This window comes from Natrix helvetica (assembly GCF_964273705.1).
Source record: "Natrix helvetica genome assembly, chromosome: 10".
NCBI lineage: Eukaryota > Metazoa > Chordata > Lepidosauria > Squamata > Natricidae > Natrix > Natrix helvetica.
In genome coordinates, this window is record NC_138561.1 from 21,880,374 (window position 1) to 21,905,963 (window position 25,590).

The window sequence follows — 25,590 nt, forward strand, 5'->3', positions numbered from 1 at the left end:
GCCGCCGCAGCAGCGCCCCGGTTGGCCGGCAGGAGGAGGAGGAGGAGGAGGAGGAAGCCTAGAGCGCGCCAGCTCCGGCAACCTTCCCGGCGGCAGGCATCCCGTGCCCTCTGCGCGCGCTGGCTTTGCTTTGGGACCCCCGAGCGCCCAAGCGCTGCTCAGAAGCCCCCTGCAATCGAGGCTGCTGCTTGGCACAGGGCAAAATGAAGGGGAGAGGGGCTCGTTCTCGTAATCAGTCCGGTGGGAGTAATTCCTGGCCATAAACAGCAGGCAAAGAACGCACGCCCCCCTTTGAACCTCCGACCTGGAATCTAATTTAGTAAGGCAGTAAGGAGCCAGCATCCTTTTATTTCTAAAACTCTGGAAAACAGAGGCTGCTCGGTCACATAAGTTTTAAAACTATCTTTAAGAGAAATAATTTAAAATTTTATTTATTGGTAATTTTTAAAGCTGCTACTCTTAGGGAGGGAGGGAGGGAGGGGCCCAGGACGGCCAAAGCCTTGGGCCCCTCCAGAGTCATAAGGCAGATGAAACAGCTGGAAGGGCTTGTCTCCAGAGGTTGTGGGTGCTCCAACCCTGAAGCCTTTTAAGAAGAGACTGGACAGTGGCTTGTCTGAAAAGGTCTCCAGCTCAAGCAAGAGGTTGGACTAGAAGACCTCCAGGGTCCCTTCCAACTCTTATTCTACGTAGTGAATAAAAATGGCTTTTGTATCTACTTTAGAGCAGTGCAAGATGTTCCAACTAACAAAACAGAGAACTTAAAAACCCAGAAATCAAATTTTGTCTCATCTCCCCACTCCACCCAAATGCCCGGGTAGGCCATGCCCAAATTATTGAAGGCAAATTATATTGTATGTTCATGCATCCAAATAAATAATTGAGTGGGAATCAAAAATTTGGATACATTCAGCTTACACGGAGGGCAAAGAAGCCAGGCAACTGACAGGTCTATAAAAGGGGGAAAAATTTGTCTTTGAAAAGACGGATAATTGCAGTCCATTGGATTGGATCGCCTTTGTTGAAAGTGGGGTAATATTTTTCACTAATGCCGTCATTCCGTCTATAATAAATATTTCCTTCCCGGTGGGCTGCAAATAGAACTGTAGGCTATCTGTGCTTTTCCCGTCACGAATTAGCAAAAGTGATTAATATCTTAATGACCAACTGGGGTGTTTGGTTTTCGCTGCTCTCTCACCTGCCCGTTCCCAGCGCTGCCTCCCCAGCTCCAGAGAAAATGTGTTTGCTTGACGTAGCAGATGTTAGCCTAGGAGCAGGCCGACAGACCTCGCATTTACCAGCTAAAGGCCTCATGCAAATTAAAATATTAAAAGGTCTCCACAAATAAAATGGGCCTTTAATATCCTGCAATAGTTAAATGGATAATTTTTCCATGTAATTGGTGAGGCGCAGGAGGCAGCGAGCGTGGTCACCTCATGGCTGCTGCTGTGTTGCAATATTTTCAGAGAGGGCTTATTTTCGGGGGAAGACTTATTTTAATGCATGCACTCAAAAGCCCAATGGGTCTTATTATCCGGGAAGGTCTTATTTTCAGGGAAAGAGGGTAGACCATAGAGCAACCCACCCTTTCGATGAAAGGAGATCCCCAAAGCTTCTGCCTTTTTAATAAAATTGGTCTAGCTGGGGAAAATGGTACCTGATCCCTGCCCCCACCTTTTTTTTTAACCAACACAGACCCGTCCATCTCTCCTCTTACAAAGTAGGCAAACACGCAAGTATCTAATTTTAACTCCATGGAGCTGACACGGCCCAAACTGGCCTTGATGGGGGCAGGTGGGGAAAAAAAAACCAAATCTAGCAGACAGATATCACGTAACCTGAAAATAAAAAGAGAGATGTTGGTTGCCTGGAATAAACTTTGGGGTATTTGCTGTTTTTATATTTTTCTCCTTGTCGGATGCTGCCCTCTAGTGGCCCTGGTCCAAAATTCCCGTGTATGCAAAACTGTTGTAAAACAGAACATGTTCCTTGACAACAGAGGTCAGGTTTGGGACCCTGTGCGCACACCAACTGCACAAACCTTTCTTTGCCCCACATCTCTAGCAACATTAATGCCAGAAAGGGAGGTTAGCATTGCTCCCTGTTGATTCTATTGCAGGGGTGTCCAAACTTGGGAACTTTAAGACTTGTGGACTTCAACTCCCAGAATTCTGGGAGTTGAAGTCCACAAGTCTTAAAGTTCCCAAGTTTGGACACCCCTGTTCTATTGCCTAGCCCGTCTTGGTGGGTTCTGGTTTTCTGCTTGGCAGTTCCTCAGTTAGGGGTTTTTCTGTTTAATTGCTGGATTGCTGTCTTCTACTGAAACATCCTACCTGCTTGCCAAAGCTTTTCAGAGATTCCCTTTCTGAGTTGGCGCTGGTGGCCAAGCCAGCCTTCTGTCCCTCCTTCCCACCTGGATCCTTCATGTCCGCTTTGCCAAGGGCGAGAGGCAGCTGATCCTTTTGCACACCGGTCTTGTAAAAAATGTGTTTAAACAAAAGCTGTTCCGAGTCCTTTCCCCATGATTACTCTGCATTTGGCTGCAAAAACCTTTTAAGGGGATTTGATTATGAAGACCGGCTCTGTTGCTAAAGCCCAGGCGAGGGCAGGATTGGCACATCAAAGGGATTTAGCCAAGGTCAAGAGATAAAGCAGAAGGGACTCCTCTCATAATCTCCAGAAAACAACATCAGCGTCTTCTAAAAGCAAGCTAGTGGTTCGCCCCACAGCATCTGGGGTGGGTCCACCATGACTGGCTCCCTTAGCGTAGTTTAACACCCTCTTTTCGGTGCTCAGCCCATCTCGGGGACGTGGGGGGGTTGCACCCAGCAAGGAACCCTTTCTGGACAGAGTTTGGGTTATATTTCTTTCAAAGCACCATTTCTGCAGGAGAGTTAGAGATGTTTTTCTCCTACACACCTCTGCTAAACCTAGTTAAGGAAACCCAGGTTATGCATTTCCCAAGGAGTTAACTCTTCAATAGAATTTGGAAATCCAAGAACTGCCCTGCCAGGACAAAAAAAAAACCCATAATCTAGAAAATCCTGGTTGCGTTCATTTTCTGCCTCTTTGGTGCCTCTGAAGTGAAGAAGAGAAGCTCATAATGTTGCCTTGGGCCATGTGATCTCCCCTTAGCTTCCTGAATTCAGGATAGTCTGCTGCAAATGAAGTGGGAGGTACCAGCCTTGTCTGTCTGTCTGAGAGAGACAGACAGACAGACACACACACACACACACACATACACACACACAGAGTCTCCCTTCAGAAAGCCTTTCTCATTTTTGAAAACACTCAATTTGCAGAATTTAGTCGTTCTGCAGACGGGTTTTCTGGGCTGCCTTCATAGGCAGAAACAATAGCATCCAAAACAGAAGCGCGCGTCTGTTGAGAGGACACATTTCCTGTTCTTCGAGAGACCATAAAAAGCGTCACATTATCCCTTAACAAGTGTTGCAGTCCAAAGAGTAGGGTATTGTTTTCCCATCTCAATGCATTTTAGGAGAAAACATTTTTATCTAGTTGCTGTCACTTCCCACACAATGAAACAATTCATTTTCCCTCCTTCCTCTTTCCCAAGGCAAATACAGCTGAAATAACTTCTGGACAACTGAGAGAGAAAACTTCATATTTATTATAAAGATGTGTAACGGCTGCCGTCTATTCTGCTTATTTGACACGTAGAAGAAAAAGGAGATACACAAACCTCTGATATGAAAAACAGAAAGTCACGTCTTAAAATCGTCAAGATTGAGAAGGCAATGTTGTAAGGCTTTAAAGCACTGTCGACAAATCCTCCTATGTGGCTGACCAAGACTTCAAGTTTTGGATGCCCTGATGGGCAGTTATGGCAACAATAACCTCAAATGATGATTTAGCAGGCTGATGGTCTTCCACAGGGTCAGGCACTGTGCAGGCTCTCTCTAATGTTTGCATGTTAAAGGCCTTCGAAGTGCTACGGAATGCCAAAAACATATATGCATATTTACAATCTGGCAGGTTTTATGCATCAGCAAGTGCAAATACTTAGGATAGGAAATGGATCCTATCACGTTTCCTTGTAATGCAAATCGTGCCTCTGTTAGGTATTTCCTTCTAAGTGCGCCTGGTTGTTTCATAGCCCGACATCCATTCAAATCTGCTGATTTAAACAGAAAAGGTTTTCCTCTCGTTTCCTAGATCCCAAATAACTCCCAGCCTCTTGTATGTACAGAGACAGAAAAATTGCAGGGGGAGGAGAGGAACTGCTATAAAGTTGGGTCACCCGTTAGAGGTAGAGGAGGTCTTCTGGCAAAGCTTTCTGCCCCAGAATGGCCCTCAGGTGCGCTAATACTATAATTCCCAGAACAATCGGCAATTCAGATTGTTATAATCCTGGCATCTGAGTCAAAGTAGCTTGACACCCAAAACAAACTCCTGCCCTTGTCAAATTGTATAAATTTCCTCTCTCAGTGAACAGTCCTGGTTCCTTAGAGGTCCTCTGAGAGGCCGTACCCAACTGTCCAGCTCCTGCAGTGCAGCATCTGCTGATGGAGAAACACCTGGACAGCAGAGGTGGGGCTTGGCGTCCTAACTGGTGCTTTGATCTGTTATTGGGAGGAGAATCCAAGTGGTTCTCACACTGCCAGAGCAGTCTTTTGGAAGAGGGAAGAACCATAAATCTCACAGCCCCTTTGTAGCCACGGATCTTAGCTTGATGCTAAACTACTTTTCAGGCGCAGATAATAACGTTTAGCCTCTTAAAGGTGCAGAGTGCCCTGAAGGGGCCCTTGCTCACGGGCGTGGAACATCTGGTCCTCCAGCGGCTTTTCCATGTCCTGCCAGAAGCGCTTTGGGAAGGAGGAGCGGACGGTTCGATCCATGATGGGTTGCAGTGGACGGAAGTTGTCCACCATCCTCTTCTCGTCTTCTCCAGCTGGACTAAAGAGCAGCATCCGAAAGACCTCCAGCTGGGGAGGAGAAAGAACAGTCAGGGGAAGGGAGAGCAAGGAGATGGGACTCTCATGGGTCCTCTGAGGACCTCCTGGAAAGGACTTCTTCTCAGCCAAGATTGGCCAACGGGCGCCTTCAGATGCAACAAAAGCATTTGCAACATAGGGGAGAACCTGGAAGACGCAAGGGGACTTCTAATCTTTTTGCATTCTTACCACGCCCATAAATTCTACTCTGGATTCAACTACTCCCAACTCAAGATCCAGGTCAATATTTAAGCTATCCGACAACAATCTAGATATGCCAGAGTAGCTGTCACCACCAGCCACTATGATGGAAAACCAACTTTTTCTCTCTCTCCATCCTGCTGATCTCAAGCCAGCTCAATCCTCTACTCTTCATTTATACACACAAAAGTACCTTTACGTGTGTTGCAATAAGGACAATGGTTAGAGTGGGAAAACTGATTCAGCAGGAACTTGTTCTGCCACGCCTATGGATCAACTTTCAGCTCACCTTCCATTTCAACCTGGCTATTTTGCATCTCTTTCACAAGAGAATCCTGAATGAAGCCATCATGCCATTTGTTTAGCTACGGCAAAACCAACCATTGTTTATGACTTGCCCTTATACCCAGATCAAACCACCAGTCTTTGCCCCATAAATTATGGTGGACACAAACCACAGCTGAAGGGGGAAATGTGAAGCCTGTCCGTATATTACTGCTAAGCATTATTTCGGATGGCATGGTTCCTTCCCCTTTCTCAAATCTGGTTCCCCTTTGACAGACCTGGTCTTCATCAACCTCAATGGCTTTCTTCTTGATGATCCAGGTGACCGACTCTGAAAGCGGAGGGGTGGTCAGAGATCCCGAATAAGTCCAATAATCCGGGCACGAAGGCAACAAGCAGGAAGGATCAAACTCTTCCAGTTCAACCAGAGAATCCTAAGAAATTCCACCAACAGAAACACGGTTAGTGTGTGACACCTGTATTCCCTGTTTGCAAATACCTTCTTGGGTTTTTGAAACATAACGTCAGGGGTCCAAGTAATACACCCATAGCAAGCAGAACTCTGAGGGAAACAGGTTCCTCAAAGAACAAGCTTATTGGATAAATCACATTGGCACAAACTGGTGAAAACCCAACTCTAAAGCTTCTTGCAGTTTTCACCTAGTTAAAAGTTTTTCCCCTTTCCCAAACAATCAGTCACATAGTCCAATCAAGGTGCTGTCCACTTGCTTGGAAACTTCACTCCTCTTTTCAGCCACCTGTGGGAATGTCCTTGGTTCTCAGGAGAAACTATTTTGTTTTGGCTAGAAAATCCCAGCTGTCTCCATTCCCCCCTCCCTATCCCACAGCACCACTGTGGCAGCACTGAAGCCTCCAAAAAGGCGCCAGGCAGGCCAGCTTCAGAGTTGACACATAGATTATGAAAATCCCCTTGTGTGCCCACCCATCTTTGTGCCCAAGTCTTGCTTCTTCCACTTTCAGGGAGCAAGGATTAAAAGGCAACTACTCAAGGGTAGACAGGGCCTTCCAGGCAAGTAGGGAAGAGGTGAACTTCCATTTTACCTTGTATTTAATGGACGGCAAGGCATCTACTAATTTCTGCAGGCCATTATGGTTAGCTCCAAGCTGTCAAAGCAAAGATAAGTTTTGGATTCAGATCTAAAGGTTTTGTACCAACAACATCTTTACAGCTTGATAAACTTTAGGACAACAGGGTTTCTGATCTCCGGATCCCACCCATTTCCCCACTAATGGCTTCTCTAAAAGACCCCCCAAGAAAAAAATCCCAAAATAAACAAAGTCCCTGGCACTCTGCAGAGAAGGAGCTATGGCCAAAGGTGGTCTTCCCCTCCTCCTTCCTTCCTACAAGTCTGTTTTGTCTCTATTTACACCTTCCTTCCTGTATCCCCACCCTGACCGTTTGTGTATAAAATTGGCCAGGTCACCCGATTATATTCTGATGCTGTTATTGCAGTACAAACACACGCACACACATCCATGCAAATCCACAAAGAAATCAAAACAAACACCCTTACTTAAATGATGCTTATTGTGTAAGAGAAAACAACAACAGATCGGGAGGAATAATAGGAAAATTGCCATTTTCCCACCATCCGTCCTACCTTCAAAAAAACCCCGATGACAGCCAAACCGTTTTCGTCCAGTAGAGCTTCTTCAAAGCTTTCAAATTTGCAGCAATTCCAGTGAACTAAATGCAGCTGGAAGGAACAAGTGGACCCATAAGTCTTTTCAAAGAAGGGGGGGGCATCTTGGAAGAAGATGCTCTGGGCAGCTGTCCATAGGCAGCTCCAGAGAACCACAATGGCCCAAGCTGAGAAGCCACTGGGAGTGGTAAGGCCCACATGTGGTTCCTGGGCGCAGAATGAGATGTCGCTTCCCCAGAAATTAAAATCTCTCCCTCGACCACCTTCGGGGGATGATGAGGGAAGAGTCCATCATCTCATTCGCCTTGCAAGCATCCAGACTGACCTTCACTGGGTCCCCCTCTTACCTCAGCTGGGAATACCTGGCAGTCCACCGTGTGCTCGGAGCCCCATTCGTTGACGGCTCCCCAGTGAAAATGGAACTGCTTCAGCCGGTAGTTGTTCTCCAGGGGACCTCCCGTTATGACTGTCGTGGAGAAAAGGCATGCCTTCAGGGGGGTGGGGGGGTGTCGAGGAGGGGTCTGGGTCATTCACAAGGGGAGCCTGGATTCTGGGCTGCTTGTTAATGGCTCCAAAGCATTAAAAGGCAATTTGGAGCTGACGTTATCATTTTGAGGTTTAGCACTGCAACATGGAGCAGATACTGTAGCGCCTAATTTTCATAATGCGGGGGGAGGGGTGCATAAAAAGCCCCTCACTGGGTGCCCACCTGTAAGGAATCAGGAAGGGGACCTTGATGGAGACAGGCAGGAACGGTTGCCTGGGGAAAAGGGGCTGAAACGTGTTTGAAGTCCAAGCAATGAGATAACGTTGGGAAGAGTTCAGGCAGATACTTTCACAATTTAATGAAGTATAAGAGGGGGAAAGATGTCCAGCACGATTTGACTTGCAAAATTATTGTATTAGAGCCCATCTCAGTTAAAGTAGCTTTTATTGAGGAACTCAACTCCCGGTCTGGTCTAGCTAAGTGAGGCTGATACCACCCAATCCTAATAAACACTGGCATTTTAGGAAAAAAATTACTCGACATGTCATGGATCTACCCTGCTTTGGTGAATAAGCATCTCTGGTTCACAGAGGTAACACCAAGATGCTTACATCTCCAGTGCTAAAGATAGAGTCTTCATTGATCCACGGTCTTTCAAGAAATATTTCTGGCCACCTGACCAATATTGGTCCCCATAAAAGCCAGGAAGATTCTCGGAGCCCAGCAGTCAAATGAGCTTCTAAGAAAGCCAGTCCTGCAGATGACCAGAGTGTCATTGTCCAATTCAGTGCGTGCAAAATCCTGGACATTTGTTTTGAACAACACGGTCTATTGATGTAAGGTGCGCTTTCTGATCTCTTTGCCCAGGAAAAATCTCAACAAAGCGCCACAATTCACAATGGATGCCAATCCCAGCAACAGTTTCGTAATACATTCCTTGCTTTGGCAGGGAAATTGGGAGCAGATCAACCCTCAACTGTCAAAAAGGGGTTTTGAGCAAAGAAGCCAAATTAAGATTAACATTTTCTCCAAGGAGAAGAGAGCAAAGCTGGAAGGGTAAAATGTAGACCCACAAATCCATCCAACTGCAGCTGCGTCGCTCAGGTGGGTTTCTATCTCGGGGAAATAGAAAAGAATATCCCAAGTCCTTGAAAGTCGAATACGATTTCTCGACAGCTGGCAGAAGCAAAACGGCCTTTCTCCGTTTCCTGTTTTTTTCCCCCCATTTTGAGATTTTCCGAGAATGACGGGAAAGGTTGAGCACGGCCGCCCTCTCGTGGACACCAAAGGCTGCCCAGAATTTCAGAAGCCAAATGCAGCTGTTTACCTTCCGATGTGACCCAGAACCAGGAAAAAACTGGAAACAAAGCCCTCGAGCCACATTCCTGAAGGGTCAAATACCAGAAGTAGATCCCAAGCATCTAATTAAGGTGGGGAGAGGGGGTGTTTCACAACACGGTGTTTTTTTTTTTTGCTATCTTAAGCCCTTGGCAACCTGCAAGATTTCCATCGTTTGGGGATGAAACTTTGCCTTAGTATTTCGGAAAACCTTCTGTCCGCCAACCAAATGTCCTTCTATTCTACACTTTCTTTTACCAGTCCACCAGATGGCAAGAATACCAGCAACACACATCACCACAGATTTGGATATTTGTCCCCTAGATCTGCTGCCATCCCGTCCCCCGCTGCCAATGTTCTTTCACTCTGGCTACAAATCTGTGGGCATTTTGCCCGGTATCCTGTTTCTATGCCCATTGACTTACCTTCCTGCACTGTCTTTCCTTCTCAACTTTAGCTTTAATCCACTTTTCCTCTTCTCTAATTTAATTTTCCTTGAGGGGCAGAAGCAAGGAGAAAGAAAGAAAAAGAGAGAGAGAGAGAGAGAGAGAGAGACCCCCAAAACTAAAAGAAGGAGACGGCACTAAAAGTAAAGGAGAAAGAAGAGTGAACAGAAGCATTTATTTTTCTGAAAAACAACAAAAAACACAAAGGAAGAAAGTGTGCGGTAAAGCAATGTTTCTCAACCTTGGCCACTTTAACACGTGTGGACTTCAACTCCCAGAATTCTCCAGCCAGAATTCTGGGAGTTGAAGTCCACAAGTCTTAAAGTTCCCAAGTTTGGACAGCCCTGCATTAAGGGATTCCTCTCATTTCTGCCCCCGGCAATCCTGTTCCTGTTTGATGGAAAGAGCATAGCTGTAGAGGCACAGAAGGCATAATTTAAGTCAACTGATAAAGCTGACCATTTTTTTCTTCCTTAAAAAAAAGAGAGAGAGAGAGAAACGAGGCCAGTGCAAAGCTTGGCCAGGTACAGGATAAAATATTTCCCAAGACCGCGATAGCAGAACTGGCATTGCTTAAAAGGGAGCCCATATCTTTTTCAGACCCTTTCAGGTGCCTTATTCAGAAAGCTTATCTGTCAGCTGAGTCAAGGTGATAACCGGCTTTTATATTTCGGCAATATAGATTGGCAAACACCCTTCATCAAACAACAAGTGTTATGAAACTGCACAGACTTGTATTTATGGACACAAAAGGCAAGGTAAAAACTAAACAAAGGGTATCGGAGGTTTTGGAAGAGTGCCCTATATTTAGAGAATGATAATTAATTTTTTAAATGTTAGCTAGGTTGCATTTGGAAGTGAATTTTAGCAGGCAGAACAAATCTGGGGAATTGTACAAAGAAAGACCCAGCTGCTTTATTAGACACCCCTTTGCTAATTGGGGTACAAGTAACTCAACCCCAGAATATATGATAGTGCATAGTATACACCTACACACCTCTAAGCGTGACTGTGTCTACTACACTTTTCAGAGTTATTTGGATTTTGAAATCTTTCTGCCAATTGGTGCAAATTCCTTTTCAAGTCACTGCTTCTACGTTCAGCCTCTGTGAACTCACCGCACACCTTAAGTTCAGTTGCTCTTACTTGATTTATCCGTGGTGTCCTCAAACTCAACCAGGAAGGAATATCCGTTGTTCCACATGTGGAGACAAGTGTCCGGGTCATAGCGGATTTCCAGGGGTTTCAGGTGAGGGTCGTAAACGCTGTCTCGCCACTGGATATTGATCGGAGACTGGCGGCTGCCTCCCGGGATGGTGATTGGGCTCTGCCAGAGAGGGTGTACTGGAAGGAGAAGGTGTGAATTAGGGGTTAGCAACCTTGGCAATTTTAAGATGGGTGGACTTCAATTCCCAGGATTCCTCAGTCAACATGCTTTAAGAAGGTGGATTTCAACTCCCAGAATTCTCTAGCTAGTGTGCTTTAAGATGGGTGGACTGCAACTCCCAGAATTCCCCCAGCTAGCATGCTTTAAAATGGGTGGACTACCACTCCCAGAATTCCCCAGCTAGCATGCTTTAAAGATGAGTGGACTGCAACTCCCAGAGTTCCCCAGCCAGCATGATTTAAAATGGGTGGACTGCAACTCCCAGAATTCCCCAGCCAGCATGATTTAAAATGGGTGGACTGCAACTCCCAGAATTCCCCAGCCAGCATGATTTAAGATGGCTGGGGAATTCTGGGAGTTGCAGTCCAACCATCTTAAATTTGTCAAGATTGAGAAACATGACTGTAGTCTATTGAAGAAACATTCAAAGTCTTAGCAGGTAGGAAGTGAATAAAGATAGCTTTAGCTAAAGCCTTCATGTTTTCATTTTCCAGGAATAACAGTTCCATAGGTTGAGGAGGAAATTTCAATTTGGTTTTCAGGTGGTATTGCATTTGAGACCCAAGGAAGCACCTGGTGAAATGCTGCCCCGATGCCCACACAATTTTTCCATGCCGCCTCCTTTATTTTGCTAAGCAGGGCACTGACTCACCGCGCCCATACAGGATAAAATTCTGTTATGGGCCATTCCCTTCCTTGACGTCCCAATTATCTCTGGGTAACAAGCTTGATCTGATGAGCTTCTTTCTCTTGTTTTGAAATGAGTCAGTGCCCTGGTTAACAAAAGAATGGAGGCAGCACCGAAAAGCCAGATCCGGTGAACCAAGTGATCCTTCCCCATTAAAATATCTCCAGGGGTTGAATTGCCGTGTTGTTGAAAGGCCGAGAAACGCCCCATTCTGTTGGGAGGCAAGTCTGTGCAACTAGATTGCATCTGATAGGAGAATAAACACCGCCGGAGATGGAGAAACGCAGGAAGGGAGGTTGGCTTTGGTTTCCCCAAATCCACCCTCAGCAGAAAGGAAGGGAAAATATCTGGGAAAAGCCAGGGGTGGGGGGGGCAAGAGGGGGGTAGGGAAGGAGGACCAAAGTCCTGGTGGGGGGAAAAGGTTTTCTGATGAAATGAGCTGCAGCAGCTCCCCAAAACTTCGGCCTTGGGACAAAGTGGGTGAGTCAAAAGAGCGGCTTTCCTTTGAAACCATCAACTTCTGACCCAAAGAAAAACCAGAAACCATCACCAACCCTCCCACACCTAATCCTTTCCGCCCTGTGGCCTTCCTAAAAACCTGGGGGGGGGGGTGTTATTAAAGAGGGTAAGAGATGGTGGAGATAGAAACCTGGGGGGGGGGGGAGCTTGTTGGATCACCCAAATTGGAGTCGCTTAGAGAGAGGGAGGGGGGAGAGAGGGAGGGAGGAGGAAGGGAAGGGATGGAGGTAAAGAGGGGAAGAAAGAAGAAAAGGGGGAAGGAAGGGATGAGAGAAGGAAGAAAAGAGAAAGAAGGAGAGAAGAATGAGAGGAAAGGAAGTAGGGAGGGAGGGAAGGAAGGGAGGAGAGGGGAGGAAAAGAGGGAAGGAAGGAAGAAAAGGGAAAGGAGAGAAGAATGAGAAGAAAGGAGGGAGGGAGGGAGGGAAAAGGAAGGAAGGAAAAAGGGGGAGGGAAGGAAGGGATGAGAGAAGGGAAAGAAGGAGGAGAGGAAAGGAAGGAAGGAAGAAGAAGGGGAAGGGAGAGGGTCCCTCTCCGCCGGCCACTCACCGCCGTCCCGGAGGCGATAGGAAGCGCAGGCACCGAGGCTGCAGCACCGCGTCCCGCTCCGGCCGGCGAAGGCTGCGGATGCTCGGCGGAGGAGCAGCGGCAGGAGCAGCCGGGCCATGGGGGCGACCGGCCGGTTCCGGGAGGCGCTGCGCCGGGTCGCTCCGCCCGCAGGGACCACCCCGACCCCGCCGCGGAGCTTCTGGCCGGCTGGGCGGGCAGCCTCCGCCTCCGCCTCCTCCCAGCTGAGCGCCGCTGCCCGGCCCCGATTGAGGCTTCCCGGGGCGGAGCCCGCAGTCCGGCGCTTGCGGGGGTCTCGGGGTGGGCAGGAAGCCCCCTCCCACCAGGGAGCCCGCTGGTTGAGAGTCTATCGACTTTTCTAAACTACTACAAAACTTTTTAAAGTTCAAGTTAAGCGAGTCCGGCGGTCGTGGGAACCGTTCCCCGGCTGGACACGGAACTCCGGCTGGAAGGGGTCTTTCTGCCAAAGCAGAAAGAGTGGGTGGGTTGACCCGATAAGCCGGGCTCTTAAAGGGGTGGGCTGCAGGGGCGAAGCGAGACCCCCTCCCCGAAAGGCTAAAGAACCCCTATGAATCCCACCCAGGCACCGCCCTGGAAACGGGGGTCGGGCTGGAATCTAATTCAGCTTCCCCTCCCCCTCCGAGCAACTTCGGAAAAGTTGGTCTGGTTAAACCAGCGCTTCTTAACCTGCTTGAAGACCTGTGTGGACTTCAACCGCGAATCAGGGCTGGGGAATTCTGGGAATTGAAATCCACAAGTCTTAAAGTGGCCAAGTTTGGAAACCTCTGCCCAAGACTGTCTTGGGATTGGAAATTATGTATGTATGTATGTATGTACGTACGTGTGTATGCATGTGTGTATGCATGTGTGTATGCATGCATGCATGCATGTATGTATATTTAATGTTGATGCGTGACACTTTGCCTCCCCGCCTGCTTTCTCTGGCCAGGACTTTTCCCTAAAAACCAGCCACTTCAGAACTTGCTTATGAACTTCCTTCCTTATGAATTTCAAGAGGTTGTAACCTTGGATGGTTCTTGGCTCCTTCGCGTGAATTAAGAGATATAATCCCTCCTTTTGGGGGAGAGGGGCTGGGGGGGTCTGCTGCTTGGTGCTCTCTTTCCTTGCCACCCTTTCTGTTGTGTGGCTGGGCACGGAGGATTCACAGAGCCTTTAAAAACAGCCACAGCATCCATCCCTCCCCCCCCCCCGTCTGATTTTATCGAAATGCGCTTTGAAAAATGGCCGTCTCTTAAAAGCAGAGCCTGCATTGATATTTCTGACTCTTTCCTCTCAATAAATCATTTTACTTCGCCATCATTTAAGGTCTGGCTGCTTGCTTGGGTTTCAGGGAATGTTATATTCCAAGGGCATCTCACTTGTAATTGTGGATAAGATGAACAAAGGGGAAGGTTTGCCAGGGGTCTGTGCCCAGCTTGGATTATAAAGAGGGCAGCTTGGCTCTGTTGGTTTGCTTCCACATTCATTCCACGTGCAAAAGGGCCACTTCTTAGTCCCCATCCCTCCCCCCCCCCTCCACTGGACAAGTTCCAGATTGTCATAGGAACACAATAAGGTTTTGTGCAGATGGAGCCAAACTGGAGCTGTTTTATTTTAATCTAGTAGAGATTTCTCATCCTCAGCCACTTAAAGATGTGTAGACTTCAACTCCCAGAATTCAGAATCAAGCTGGCTGGGGAATTCTGGGAGTTGAAGTCCACGCAACTTCAAGTGGCTGAGCAAACCACTCTAGTAAAATAATGCTTTTCTGTTTTCCTTCCTGGTTGTCCTTGAGAATTGTAACATTGACTTCTAAAAGGCTGTCTGTCCTTGGGGCTTTTAAAGGAACTCTGAAGGCTGCCCAGAGCTGCATGCTAATACCCACGGCGCATATTTTATCCTTAGCAAATAAACGGTGCTTGCACAATACGCTGAAACCTTTGTACAGCCAAACTACAGTGACAAAGTAGAAGCCGAGGTATTACTTGAGGTCTTCTTATCTGAACCAGCCAACCCATTCAACTCTCATGTAGGTTACGGTGTGAGCGCATCCATCATGGTTTGCTCAGCTGTGGCTTACAACTTAGTGTGATGGACGAGCATAGCTGGTTCCCACTACTAATGCACTGAAGCTTCAGAGAAACCCCAAGACAAGTAAATGCTCAGGCTCGAAGGGGGAAATACACAAGGGGGTGGGGGAAAGGATTTAAGGCAGGTTTTTAAAACGGGAAGGCTCTGGAACACCCTGTAAAGCTAGAGAGAATCGGGCACGGCGAAGGTTAATTGAAACCACTCCTAGTTGTCAAAAGGGCTTTTTCTCCGAGGCTCAGCTGGCAAACTCCATGGCAATTCACCCCAAACAGAAAGCAAATAAGACAACGGCGCTTGCTTTCTGCAGCCACGTGACGTAACCATGCAAACATGTGCTTTTTTTAGACCCTAGAGAAGGGCACGTGTTCCACCCCACCAAGTCCAGGGGTTTGGCACTGCTGGCTCTGCCTACTTGATAGAGAGGGCATCTGGGGGAAGCTATGTTTCAGGTTTTAGCCTGCTATGAAAGCTCTCCGTGGGGGAGCCTTAAGAATCTGAATGGAATGTATAATCTCCAAATAACGAATAAATGAGGAGGGTTCCTGCTGGCAGATTGGGCTACTTCCCATGAGCCTATTATGCTCATTTCCCATTTGACTTTTTGCATGTCATCCCGTTGTTCAGAACATGTTTCTCAACCTCAGCAACTTGGAGGTGGATGGAATTCAACTCCTGGCTGGCTGGGGAATTCTGGGAGTTGAAGTCCACCCATCTTTAGGTTGCCAAGGCTGAGAAACACTCAGCTAGAATGTCTTGGCAGGGTCTTTCCCAACCTGGATCACAATTCCCAGATTTCCCCAGCCAGCCTGATTTAAAATAGATGGACTTCAACTCCCAGAATTCCCCAGCTAGCATGATGATCTCTTTGAATTGTTTATGAAATGGAGTAGAAGAGTCCATTTTTCATTCTAATAATCTGGTTGAAAATGCAATAGGACAAGGAATCAAAGGATACATTTATATTTTTAAATGACTCTTGGCATCTGTTTGGGAATCCTTTGACAAGGCCAAGAAAAGGGAGAAAAACACATCCACGGTTACTTGCGTGAGTCACACCGCTGTACTAGATGGGAAGAAGTGACTCAAACTTTCCTGTGGATTTGCATTCATGCTCAAAGGTTTTGGCAGTGATTGTGAAAAAAAAACCACGTGTAGTAAAATACAAAACGTTAGTATGTTTCATGTTCATGTACCTCCGGCTATCTATACTGTATTTTGAATACATAGGAATGGATTTGTGAAACTTGGGTCTCTTTGCACCAGACCTGCTTAGCTCCATGATGGTGCTTTGAATAATCCAGAACCGTCTGTCACTGCAATGGGCTAAGCAAGAAGCCGAGAAACCACAAGATGTGACCCTTTGCAGCTGGCTTCAGTTTTTGTTACCTTCCTGATCATTGTTTTTTGCATAATCTCTGGACCGAGGAAGAAGAAAGGTTTTTCTAAAGCTCGTGTCCTTTTCTGTGGCATTTTGAACACTCGTTGAGGCATCAGAGGTAAATAGAAACTGGCCTTCTTAGCTCTTGATGGGACACAAAGCTATCAGTTATTCAGAAAAAAAGAAGTTAACATCCGTTTTCTTGCTAAGTAAGAAAACTACATCAAAGACAAATTCACAAAGTTACTACCCGTGTTTCCCCGAAAATAAGACAGGGTCTTATTTTCTTTTGACCCCTAAAATAAATGCTGGGCCTTATGTTTGGGGAAGTCTTATTATTTTTGAGGGGCAGGAGGCAGCGAATGTGGCCACCTCATGGCTGCTGCTGTGTTGCAATATTTTTGGGGAGGGCTTATTTTAGCGCATGCGCTCAAAAGCCCAATTAGGCTTATTATCCGGGGAGGTCTTATTTTTGGAGAAACAGGGTAGAAGTTGAGCTTGGTTGAAAGGAAGCTTTCAAATAAAAATACTGGCCAAATGTATTTGATGGGATTTTTTAAAGTGGTCCAGAACAACTGCTTTTACCTGAAAAATTATTGTCTTATAAATTATATCTAAGAACTATATCTGAAAATTATGTCTTCTTGGAGGCTTTTAAGAAGAGAGTGGACTGCCACTTGTTTGAAATGGTGTAGGGTCTCCTGCTTAAGCAGGGGGTTGGACTAGAAGACCTCAAAGGCCCCCTCCAACTCTGTTATTCTATGTTATTCATGAAATCCTGTTTGTTCCAGTGATCCACAGCTGACCTACCAGTATTTATTTCGAAAACCAGACGGGTTGATTTTCCTCGGGTGAAAATGTTTGTTGGTCTGACTGGAAATTCCAGTTTCTAAAGCCAATGGGGCCCCTTGCAATTGTTGTACACACTTGGTTAATATGCTAAAAGGTCCAAAGGATTTTCCTATGAGTGGAAAAGCAAAACTTTCCAACCGGGTAGATCACCAATAGGCCAATGTGACCAGAGGTACACCAAAGTGGCCAGTTCTGCCCGAAGGCATGGTTGGTTGTGGCATTGCTTGGCTGACCTATTTTAATCTCCTCCTTGCGACACTTGTTAAATAATGCTGGTTTGTAGCAGGAAAGCAAACCTGTTCCCACTGAAAAGAGAGAAGGCTGAGTTTGGGGTGGATCCTTTATGCTTTTGCCCAGGTTTAGAGATAAATAATATTTTCAATCACCCCTTGATGTTTTGTCACCATATGAGCTGAGGTTTTCACTTGGTTTAGAATCTGCAAGATATTGGCTGGCTTAAATTCATCCACCAAACTGGAAAGGGACTGTTTTAAACTAGTGCAACAGGCAAAAAAGGAAACATTTCTTTTTTTAACCATTTTTTTTCTTTCCAGTCCTCCCAAAATACTCTGTTTTCAAAAATGATTAGTGATAGTAAACGTTGATCACAATGTAAAAATCTCATTACAGCAATAAGGCACAAACCAATGAAAACAAATGCTACTTCTCTGGTTTCATGAAAGTGCTTTCTCCTACCAGAAACAGATCTGCTGATACCATTCAGACAAATGCCAGTGGTTTAAATTAAAATCTTCCTGAAAAAGAGAGAATAAAAGCTGGATACTTACAGGAAGCATACCTGTTTTTATGAGTGCAACTGATCAAATTGCAGGATCTTCGGGGTGTCAGATATTGTCCCCAGGCAATTTTCGACTTTTTGCTCAGATGGGTCAAGTTTCTTATTTTTAGATTGGCAAGAAATATATTCATGTTTTTTTGTTTTGATAAAAAGATTTGCAGCAAAGGAAAAAGCACCTTCACCATTCAAACCGACAGATATAGTGTCAATGTCCTGTTAGGGCAAATGGATTGCCCAAAAAAAAAAAAAGGTTAAATTTCAACCTGCCCCTCTGCAGATTTTTCTCTTGATTATAGGTTCTGTGACCCCACTTATTCTCTGCACTACTTTTTGCCCCTGAGGAACTGTCTACCTTTAAGTCCCCCTTCCTCCCACGTAAGAAGAATTTTGGGATTGCAAAGAACACTCCGAAGGGGGGATTCTTTTTCCTCTTTTGCACAATCTTCTTTTAAAACACCACTGTATTTGTTTTGGTGACCTGTTCACAGACGCATTTTATGAAAGGCAAACAGCTGGCTGAAGGACACCGAGTCTACAAAGAGGGGAAGGGGAGAGATGACCCTTGATGGGGAAAACAATTGTTAAGATTAGTGATATCAGATTTGTTGACTTACAAGTAGCTCTCATTCAGCAAAGCCCCCCTTCCCCCCAGAAAGCTAAGGGGCAAGAGGAAAATTTCTCAGGTTTTAGCAGGATGTTAATATTCAAGAAAACCATCTTCACCACCTCCAGGAACCCCCAAAAGTCCATCTTTAGGCGTCTCGTTTGAGCATCTCTCTTCTATAAACCGTGAGAGACAACCTTTGTTCTACTATTGGAAACTGTGTATGTACAGAGAGTTAATTTTTACCATAAATTATAGACTGGGTTGGTAGAATGTCCCTAAAACAGGCCCTAAACTGATAACACCAAGCCTGGACAATGTGAGCTTCGAAACATTGGCTCAGTCGATTTCGTAGGCAGCAACTAGCTGGCCCTGCCCTGCTGTTTTAAGGGGAGCCAAAGAGATCAAGGAATAAACAGCTGTTCATTTTTATTGAAATTTCTGTGGTCTGAAAGATATAATTTTGGTAGGACTGTCTATCCTTGATGACTTATTTGAGCTCATTTAAGCTGCTCCTTGTATCACCTGTGATGGTGACATAGATATGGTGATTGGTCATATCTTCTATTGGCCTTTGATTTTTCAAAACATTAAGATCTTCTCCAATGATTGTTGACTTTGTATGAAGGGTTGGAAATATCAAATGTTGGCTTGGTTATTAGTGCTTTCAGTGAGCAACCTTGATCAAGCTTTGGATGGTTTGTTTTTCTACTACTCCAAACTTTTCTTCCTTCAGTTTTTCTGAAGATCCAGCTCTTAGAGCTACATATTAAAATTCATAAGATTATAGGCCTGACAATAAGGACTTTTATTGTCAATGTGATATATCTGAGCTTGCTCATAATCTGTCTTATTCGGGTTATCTCTTTGTTTGTGGGCTAGAAACCCAGAACTTTGGAGCCTAGGCATATATATTATTTTCATTGAGTTTGTGTTGACTTTTGCAAACTCTTCTTCCACTTTCAGCAATTTCTTTAGTTTTTCTTCCTGTCCAGCCATCACCTAAATAGCTGGCTGCTATTTCTCCCAGCCATTTAAATGCCTGTTTTGGTTTCTTTTCGTGCTGTGTTCTGCATATATAGTACATTAAATGAACAGGGTGACATCTCTCCTATTTAAGTTGCTCCAAATTCTGTTCAGTTCCTTTCTATATATACCTATTGTATACATTATAAAATACGTTGTTCAACAGGCTGTTTGCATTACTAGATGCGCTTATGCACCACTGCAGAAAATCCGGATTAGCAACATGGGTAAACATCTTTTTTCAGTCTAACTTTTCTGAGTTGAAAATCTGGCTGAGGAATTCGGGAAGTCCATCCCTTTTCAAGGTGCCAAGTTTGCAAAATATTGGTTTAGCTGAGAAGGTGCACATTTTATTGGCTTGGTACAGGAGACCCCTGCCCAAACTAAGAGCTGCAGGAGAAACCTTCGCTTCCCTGCAGCCAGCCGCCTTTTCCCCCCACCAAAACGGTCAATGAGGGCAGTTCTGCCCGGCGTACTACATTTCCCAGTGTGCCAAGGGCAGCACAGGGCAGCGAGGGATCGCGCGCGCGCAAGGCCCTCTGGGACTCCGAGTCCTCCCGCTCGTCTCGAGGCCATGGCGGCCGCCCTGCTTGGCTGTCGACGCGCCCGGCTTCTCCCAAGCGGGGAAGAGCGCGGAGTGCGCCTGCGCGCCCTCTCGGGACTCTAAGGCGAGGGGACGCGCTAGCCGAAGCGCGCCTGCGCAGCGGCCGACTCCGGAGAATCTCTCGCGAGGAAGGACGCCATTATCGCAGCCGCCCGGCCAAACACCACGAGAATTCGGCAAGGCAAACGGTAACCTCGCTTCTCTCGCGGGTTCCCGGCTGCGGCTGCGGCTGCTCTGCCGCGGCGCCTGGAGGGCTCCTGCGCGGCCCCTCAGGACGACGAAGGGCTCGCTCGGGTCGCCTCACGGCGCCCAGCCCGCAGGGCCGCCAGCGGGAGGGGGAGGGGGCGGGGCCGTGCAGGGGCGGGGCTTGAGACTTTGCTCCTCTCGCTCCTACCCCCCCGCCCCCCCCAGCCCCGCCCTTTCGCAGGCAGGAAGCCGCTCTGCGCCCACCAGGAGACTACAACTCCCATCATCCACAGCAGGCGAGGCGCTGGCCTCCAGCCCGCGGGCCGCTCAGATCCCAGCCCTCTCCTCCCTCCCTCTTCGGGGGCGGAGGGAGAAGGCTCCAGCTTAGTGGTTGGGCATGATGGGATTTGTAGTCCCCCACCCAAATTTTGGTGGATGCTCGAATGGGTATCAGGCGTGTTGGCCTGAAAGATTGCGGAGACCCCTCCCTCCCTCCCAATTTCTCCTCTATTTTTTTTATTTAGCCAGTGCCCTGGCTAGAACTGAAAAGCCCAACCTGAAGGGACCCTCGAGGTCATGCAGTCGGACCCCCTCCTTCCCCCCCCCCCCATGCAAGGACCTCTCTTTCTTAGCCGCTGTATACCCGAGCCGCTGCTTTGCCCAGCCAAGATAGGGAAGGGAAATGTAAACAGCACGAAAGGAGAAAAAAGGGAATTGAGAAGGGAAAGGTGGCTGGCTGGGTGCCCACAGAGGTCAAAGCAGAATTCAGTCTCCTTTCGGAGTTTGGTGTTTCTTGAAGGATCTGAATTCCTCCAGCATCTTAAACAGAAACCCAATTGGGTGAGATAAGAACGTGCTTGAATAATAAATGTTCTTTGGGTGAATGAACTGTTGTGTAGGTTATGATGATCCTCTGAGCAGGGACAGTTAGGACAATAAAATAGTGCTGCAAAGGAAATGAAAGGAAAATGTATACAAGCTCCTGTCCCAAGGCAGCCCTGGGCGCTTATTAAAACAGGTCATAGCATAGACTGAACAAAGCCGTTTTGGGTGGTTTAAAAGCCACGGTGTACAATTTATTAACAGGCTGTAGTCATTGAAATATTGTAGGCAGTCTAAGATAAAAGCAACTATCATAAATACATGGTAATAAGCAGGAAGCATTAAATTTGAGTGTACATAATGTTTCCTTCACTTCATATGAGTGTTTATATAACATACGCTGATGTTTTCACATCACTGAAAATCTGAAATCAGTTGGTAACATTTAGAACAGTTGATAACAGTTTAGCCCTCTTTGGATAGCAGAGTGATGTCGGGCACACATCGAATAAAAACAACTTGTACAACCTGCTTTAGTGGAAGCAAAATGAGATGTTATCGAAGGATTGAACTTGAGCAGTTGCACATGTGTTGCGTGCAAGAAATGTGCAAATGGGTTGGAGCTACTAGCATGTGGAAATAGAAATCTTTTGATACGACACAATTCAGACAAAACCGCAATGAAAAATACATTGCATATCCAGAACAACATCAATTTCCATCCAAGAATTTAAATAGATATCCATTTCTTTGGGAGTTAGGCCTGGCTTTCTGAATTAAGTGTGTAAGTAATAATCCAAGCAATTTATATATGCTAGTTTTATTTAATTTTTGGCCACGCCAGAGGTATGCACATACGACTACACATATTTTGGAATTAGGATTGGTTGTTTTTAAATGCATAACCATATTGCTTGGATTGCTTGAATGAAGTTTGGGCATTTAAAATGGCATTTTCTTTAATCTGTATTTGCAAATAGCTGGCAGGGAGCTTTTAGTAGTTGGCTGAGCTGCATGGATCACAATATATGAATATGAATGATATGTACGTTTGCATAAACGAAAAGAACTTTCACGCAGGCAAGGGAAGAAAAGCAGCAGAGGAAAGTGGAGTTAGCAGGTACTGGAGTCATAAGTGCTCCAATCTTGATGGCACATTCAGGGATGATAATTGAATTGTGGGGGGCTCTGATCCCTGAAGAGGACCAGAGCAGTCGGACTGAATGGTAAAACAGATTGGAAATTCTGGGCGTAAATGGGATCATCCGCTAATCTCTCTAAATACGGAACAGACTTAGAGACTATCTCTGTTGCTATGTTTTCATTAAACTCTAAGGGGGCACCCCTAATGCTCTAGCCATTCTTGTAACCAGGCAGCTTTCTATGTTCCTTCGGAAAAGGAGGCCAAAGTAGAATTCGTTTCTCGCAGGTCAGGATGTTTCCTTCTCGCTGGTCTTTCTTTCGTGCTTTTGTTCCTTTCTCACTGCATCCATTCACTTAATGCAGGAAAAACAAAGCGCTTGCAGTTGGCAGTGACTGCAGCAGCCAGCTAGATCGGTATATGCCTTTGGGGGGGGGGGCAGGGGTTGAGAAACACAAGGCGATGCTCTTCCTTTAGCAATTTCAGCTGCTTGTGTGCCTCGGCCTGATAACAAAACTAGCATCCCAGTTGATTTAATTACAAGAGCAACTGCTTCCAAATCCCCTCTCGGCGTAGGCATTCTGTTTTCTAGGCAAGGAGAATTGCTGGAAAGCCACTGTTCCATCACAATAAATATTTAAACTCGGAGCTATTCTGCCTAATTGGTTTTAAGGATGTCAGTAAAATAAGACGGGCAAAGGTAGACCATAATCGATGACTGGATTTCTTGAAATGGGTTGCAAACAATTCCAGGCACATCAGGTGCAAGCCTTCTCTGCCCCCCTCTCCCCCCCCCCCCATCTGAACTGCTCAAACAGCTGTGCAGAATCCAAGTGGGACTTTTGGGACATGCCAGAATCTTTACTCACACGCAAGGTTTGCTGATTCGGGGGGAAATAGAAGACCACGCTTTACATTCTCCCCTTGATCTTTCCTTACTAATAGCCCCTTTTTATTTTAAATAAGCAACTCTTTATTAATCAGCATTGCATGTGATGCATTTGGTCCGGGATCAATGAACTTGGATCGGACAATTCAAAGCTCCAGTGAGTCTGTAGACGGGATCCAACTTGGGTTTGTAAAATAAGAACCAATCTCGTGGAGTTTGTCAACGAACCTTGGGAGCTGCTGGAACCGAGAGATGCATTTGGGGCCCGGGTGGTTCTATAAGATGGAAGGGCTGGAGAACATTTGCTGCCCAAAATAATACAAACGAGGCAGGAAGAAACGCCGTCCTCCAGATTGGTATGATTCCTGTTTGCGCTGGGTTTGTTTCTGGTCCAATTTTTTTTTTTTTTTAATACTGGAAAAGGATTTATAGATTTATTTAATGCAGTAAATATCTGTGGTGTCGGAAACCATGCAAGATGCGCTTCTGAAGACACTTAAGTTAATCCACTTAAATAAAGGTTCTTTTTCAATACCGGGAAAGGCCGTGCATCCTGACAGGTGCCTCTTTCCAATTAGCTTGGCTTTATTGCGTTTGTACTGCAGACCAGCCAAGGCAGCTTTCATGCCTTGATGGCTGATCTCTGGATTATGATGCTGAACTTTGTTCCACTTTATTGTCTTCTGAACTTTTTGGCCGTCCCGTTCTTCAAAGGAAAGGGCTTTTCCGACTAAATTGGAGTGACGTGGGAATGGAAAATCATGTCGGAATCCAAGCTGGCAGCCCCACAAGATTTAGGAATCCATGCTTTGAAGAAATAGAAGAAAGGTTAATGTTCTTTAGTACCTCAGCAAACCGATACTTGGGATTTCTTGCCAGTTGTGGTTTTACTCCTTCTCGTAAAAGATGGAAACTTAGGAGAAGACGCGGTTTCTCAACTTTCCTGTATTTCTTGCAAAAGCAACAGATGGGCAAATTTATTATGCCCTCCGTTTTAACAGATTTCGTTTCTGGGTTTTTCTCCTAAACAGCCTTTCCTGGCTGGGAATTCTGGGAACCGTGGACACCGGACATCAAGGGCTCAGCTCCGAGGACGGTGCATTAGAAACCTTCTAATTCATTGAGTTACGATTCTATCCAAATCCTCCTTCTTTTCACAGGTGAAGATATCCTTTTGCCACACCTTCCCTGAAGTTAAAATGTGAGCAATCATTTTGGTCCTGCAAAATAAGTGGCGCGAAGCAGTGGCAGAATTTGTGACCGTTTGGCCCATTTCTCTAAAACTACATTCAGAACTTTGAACTAAGACTTGGTTCCATGGACATCAGTGCGTGGTGCTATTTTCAATTCATTCTATTTTATGTTATTCTAATATGATTTGGAAACTGACAAACCTGGAAGGAATGGATAATTGATGGCTTGCAAATAAGCTCTGGTCCATTTGTTGTTAATCTTTGGGGACACCTAAATGCAACTGGAATGATTTATGGTTTTGTTGAAACAAAAGCCAAAGAGCATAGATTTCCTCCTCATCTTCCACTATTTTTGTCACTTTGGAGCAACATATTGGCAGGCATATCTGCAACAAAGCCCTCATTTTAAGGAAGAAAAATCTAGTGGCTTACAATCCACATACTTATCAAACCCAACTGAAATGGATCAACCAGTGCAAGGCATAATAATACTAATAATCCTATCATGAAAAAGAAGGAAAATGATTTTTTTGAATAGTTTTCATAATTTAATAAACGGAGCAAGCATGCTTGACTAGCACTGGAAGATCTGATTTTCATTCTGTTTTGCATCAAAGTTATCTTTGTCTATTGCTCCAGATCAGAGCGGGCATATGGAAAAGTTGTCCAGATAGCCCCCCATGCACAGGGAAGTTAGGATTCTTGGCAGTCCTAAGCCATGTGGAATCGCCCAATAAGCAATCGATCCCCTGCATATTGTTTTCTGCAGACCACAGAGGAAAGTTTATGTTAATAATCGTCCAGTAACTTTGCCAACTAGAATTTGGCTACAAGTGAGTAAGAAGGCTGGCAGGGAAAAACTTGAATACATCCAGCAAGTTCTTGAGAAGTTTCAGTTATCCAACAGGGAAAGCAGCTAGCCATTGGGTTAGATCAGTGGTCTCCAACCTTGGCAGCTTTAAGACTTGTGGCTTTCAACTCCCAGAATTCCTCAGCCAGCATGGGAGTTGGAGTCCAAAAGTCTCAAAGTTGCCAAGGTTGGAGACCCCTGGGTTAGATCCCAGCAGGCTAGCAACTTCTGAAGGCTTCTTTACAAGAGTGGACAATTGCATCCATGCTCTGTTTAATTGCTTTCCTGCAAAAGACCCATGATAGACTTTCTCTAGGTCCTAGAGGCCTCATTTGTTTGGGCCAGGTTCTTATGTTCTAAGCAAGTGTTATCAGAATAAGGACACCTCTGTGAAGGACCATGAAACCATAACATTCTTCTGAAGTTCCTGCAGAAAGGTTCAAAAGGCACTGGCAGTTGGAAAAGATTGAACTGAAGGAGGAACAGATTTTCTGGATTTTGCTAAAAATTTTACAGTTAGATTTGCAGGATAATGAACTTCCTTTGAGTTGATTTTTATTTCATGGATACATCTATGACACTTTGCCATTGTCTAATTCTGGGAGTTTGGGGCTTCTCAGTTTA

General features: G+C 45.8%; 2 protein-coding genes and 1 pseudogene across 7 annotated transcripts in view; 2 read left to right on the plus strand and 1 right to left on the minus strand.

Moving 5' to 3' along the window:
• Nucleotides 1-3,605: 3,605 nt before the first annotated feature.
• On the minus strand, nt 3,606-17,797 carry CA5A (carbonic anhydrase 5A). Of its 2 annotated transcripts, none has more exons than XM_081963137.1 (7): nt 17,641-17,797; nt 10,520-10,717; nt 7,450-7,568; nt 7,061-7,156; nt 6,501-6,563; nt 5,717-5,872; nt 3,606-4,943 (listed from the first exon to the last, which is right to left on the minus strand). In XM_081963137.1, the coding sequence occupies exons 1-7, from the start codon at nt 17,780-17,782 to the stop codon at nt 4,734-4,736; spliced, it is 984 nt and encodes a 327-aa protein (XP_081819263.1). In that variant the 5' UTR covers nt 17,783-17,797; the 3' UTR covers nt 3,606-4,733. The 2 variants fall into 2 exon arrangements, with proteins under 2 accessions (XP_081819263.1, XP_081819264.1); XM_081963138.1 differs by lacking the exon at nt 17,641-17,797 and adding an exon at nt 12,514-13,181.
• Nucleotides 17,798-19,472: 1,675 nt separating this feature from the next.
• On the plus strand, nt 19,473-20,256 carry LOC309397253 (annotated as a pseudogene). The gene has a single exon. The product of its transcript is annotated as an uncharacterized misc_RNA (transcript).
• Nucleotides 19,945-25,590, plus strand: part of BANP (BTG3 associated nuclear protein) — an 84,387-nt gene continuing 78,741 nt past the window's right edge. For 3 of the 4 annotated variants that reach the window (XM_081963606.1, XM_081963608.1, XM_081963609.1), the window contains exon 1: nt 19,945-20,073. The gene's annotated coding sequence lies outside the window, so the exon portion shown is untranslated. Of the gene's footprint in view, nt 20,074-20,134; nt 20,912-25,590 lie in introns of those variants that run through there. The other variant, XM_081963607.1, reaches the window with a different exon arrangement.

Coding starts and splice junctions, on each gene's coding strand:
- CA5A (XM_081963137.1), bottom strand. CDS start 17,782: ATGAATATATTTCTTGCCAATCTAAAAATAAGAAACTTGACCCATCTG. Junction 10,718..17,640: donor TAAAAACAGGTATGCTTCCT/GTAAGTATCCAG, acceptor TTCTCCTTCCAG/TACACCCTCTCTGGCAGAGC. Junction 7,569..10,519: donor GGACACCACGGATAAATCAA/GTAAGAGCAACT, acceptor TCTCCACGACAG/TCATAACGGGAGGTCCCCTG.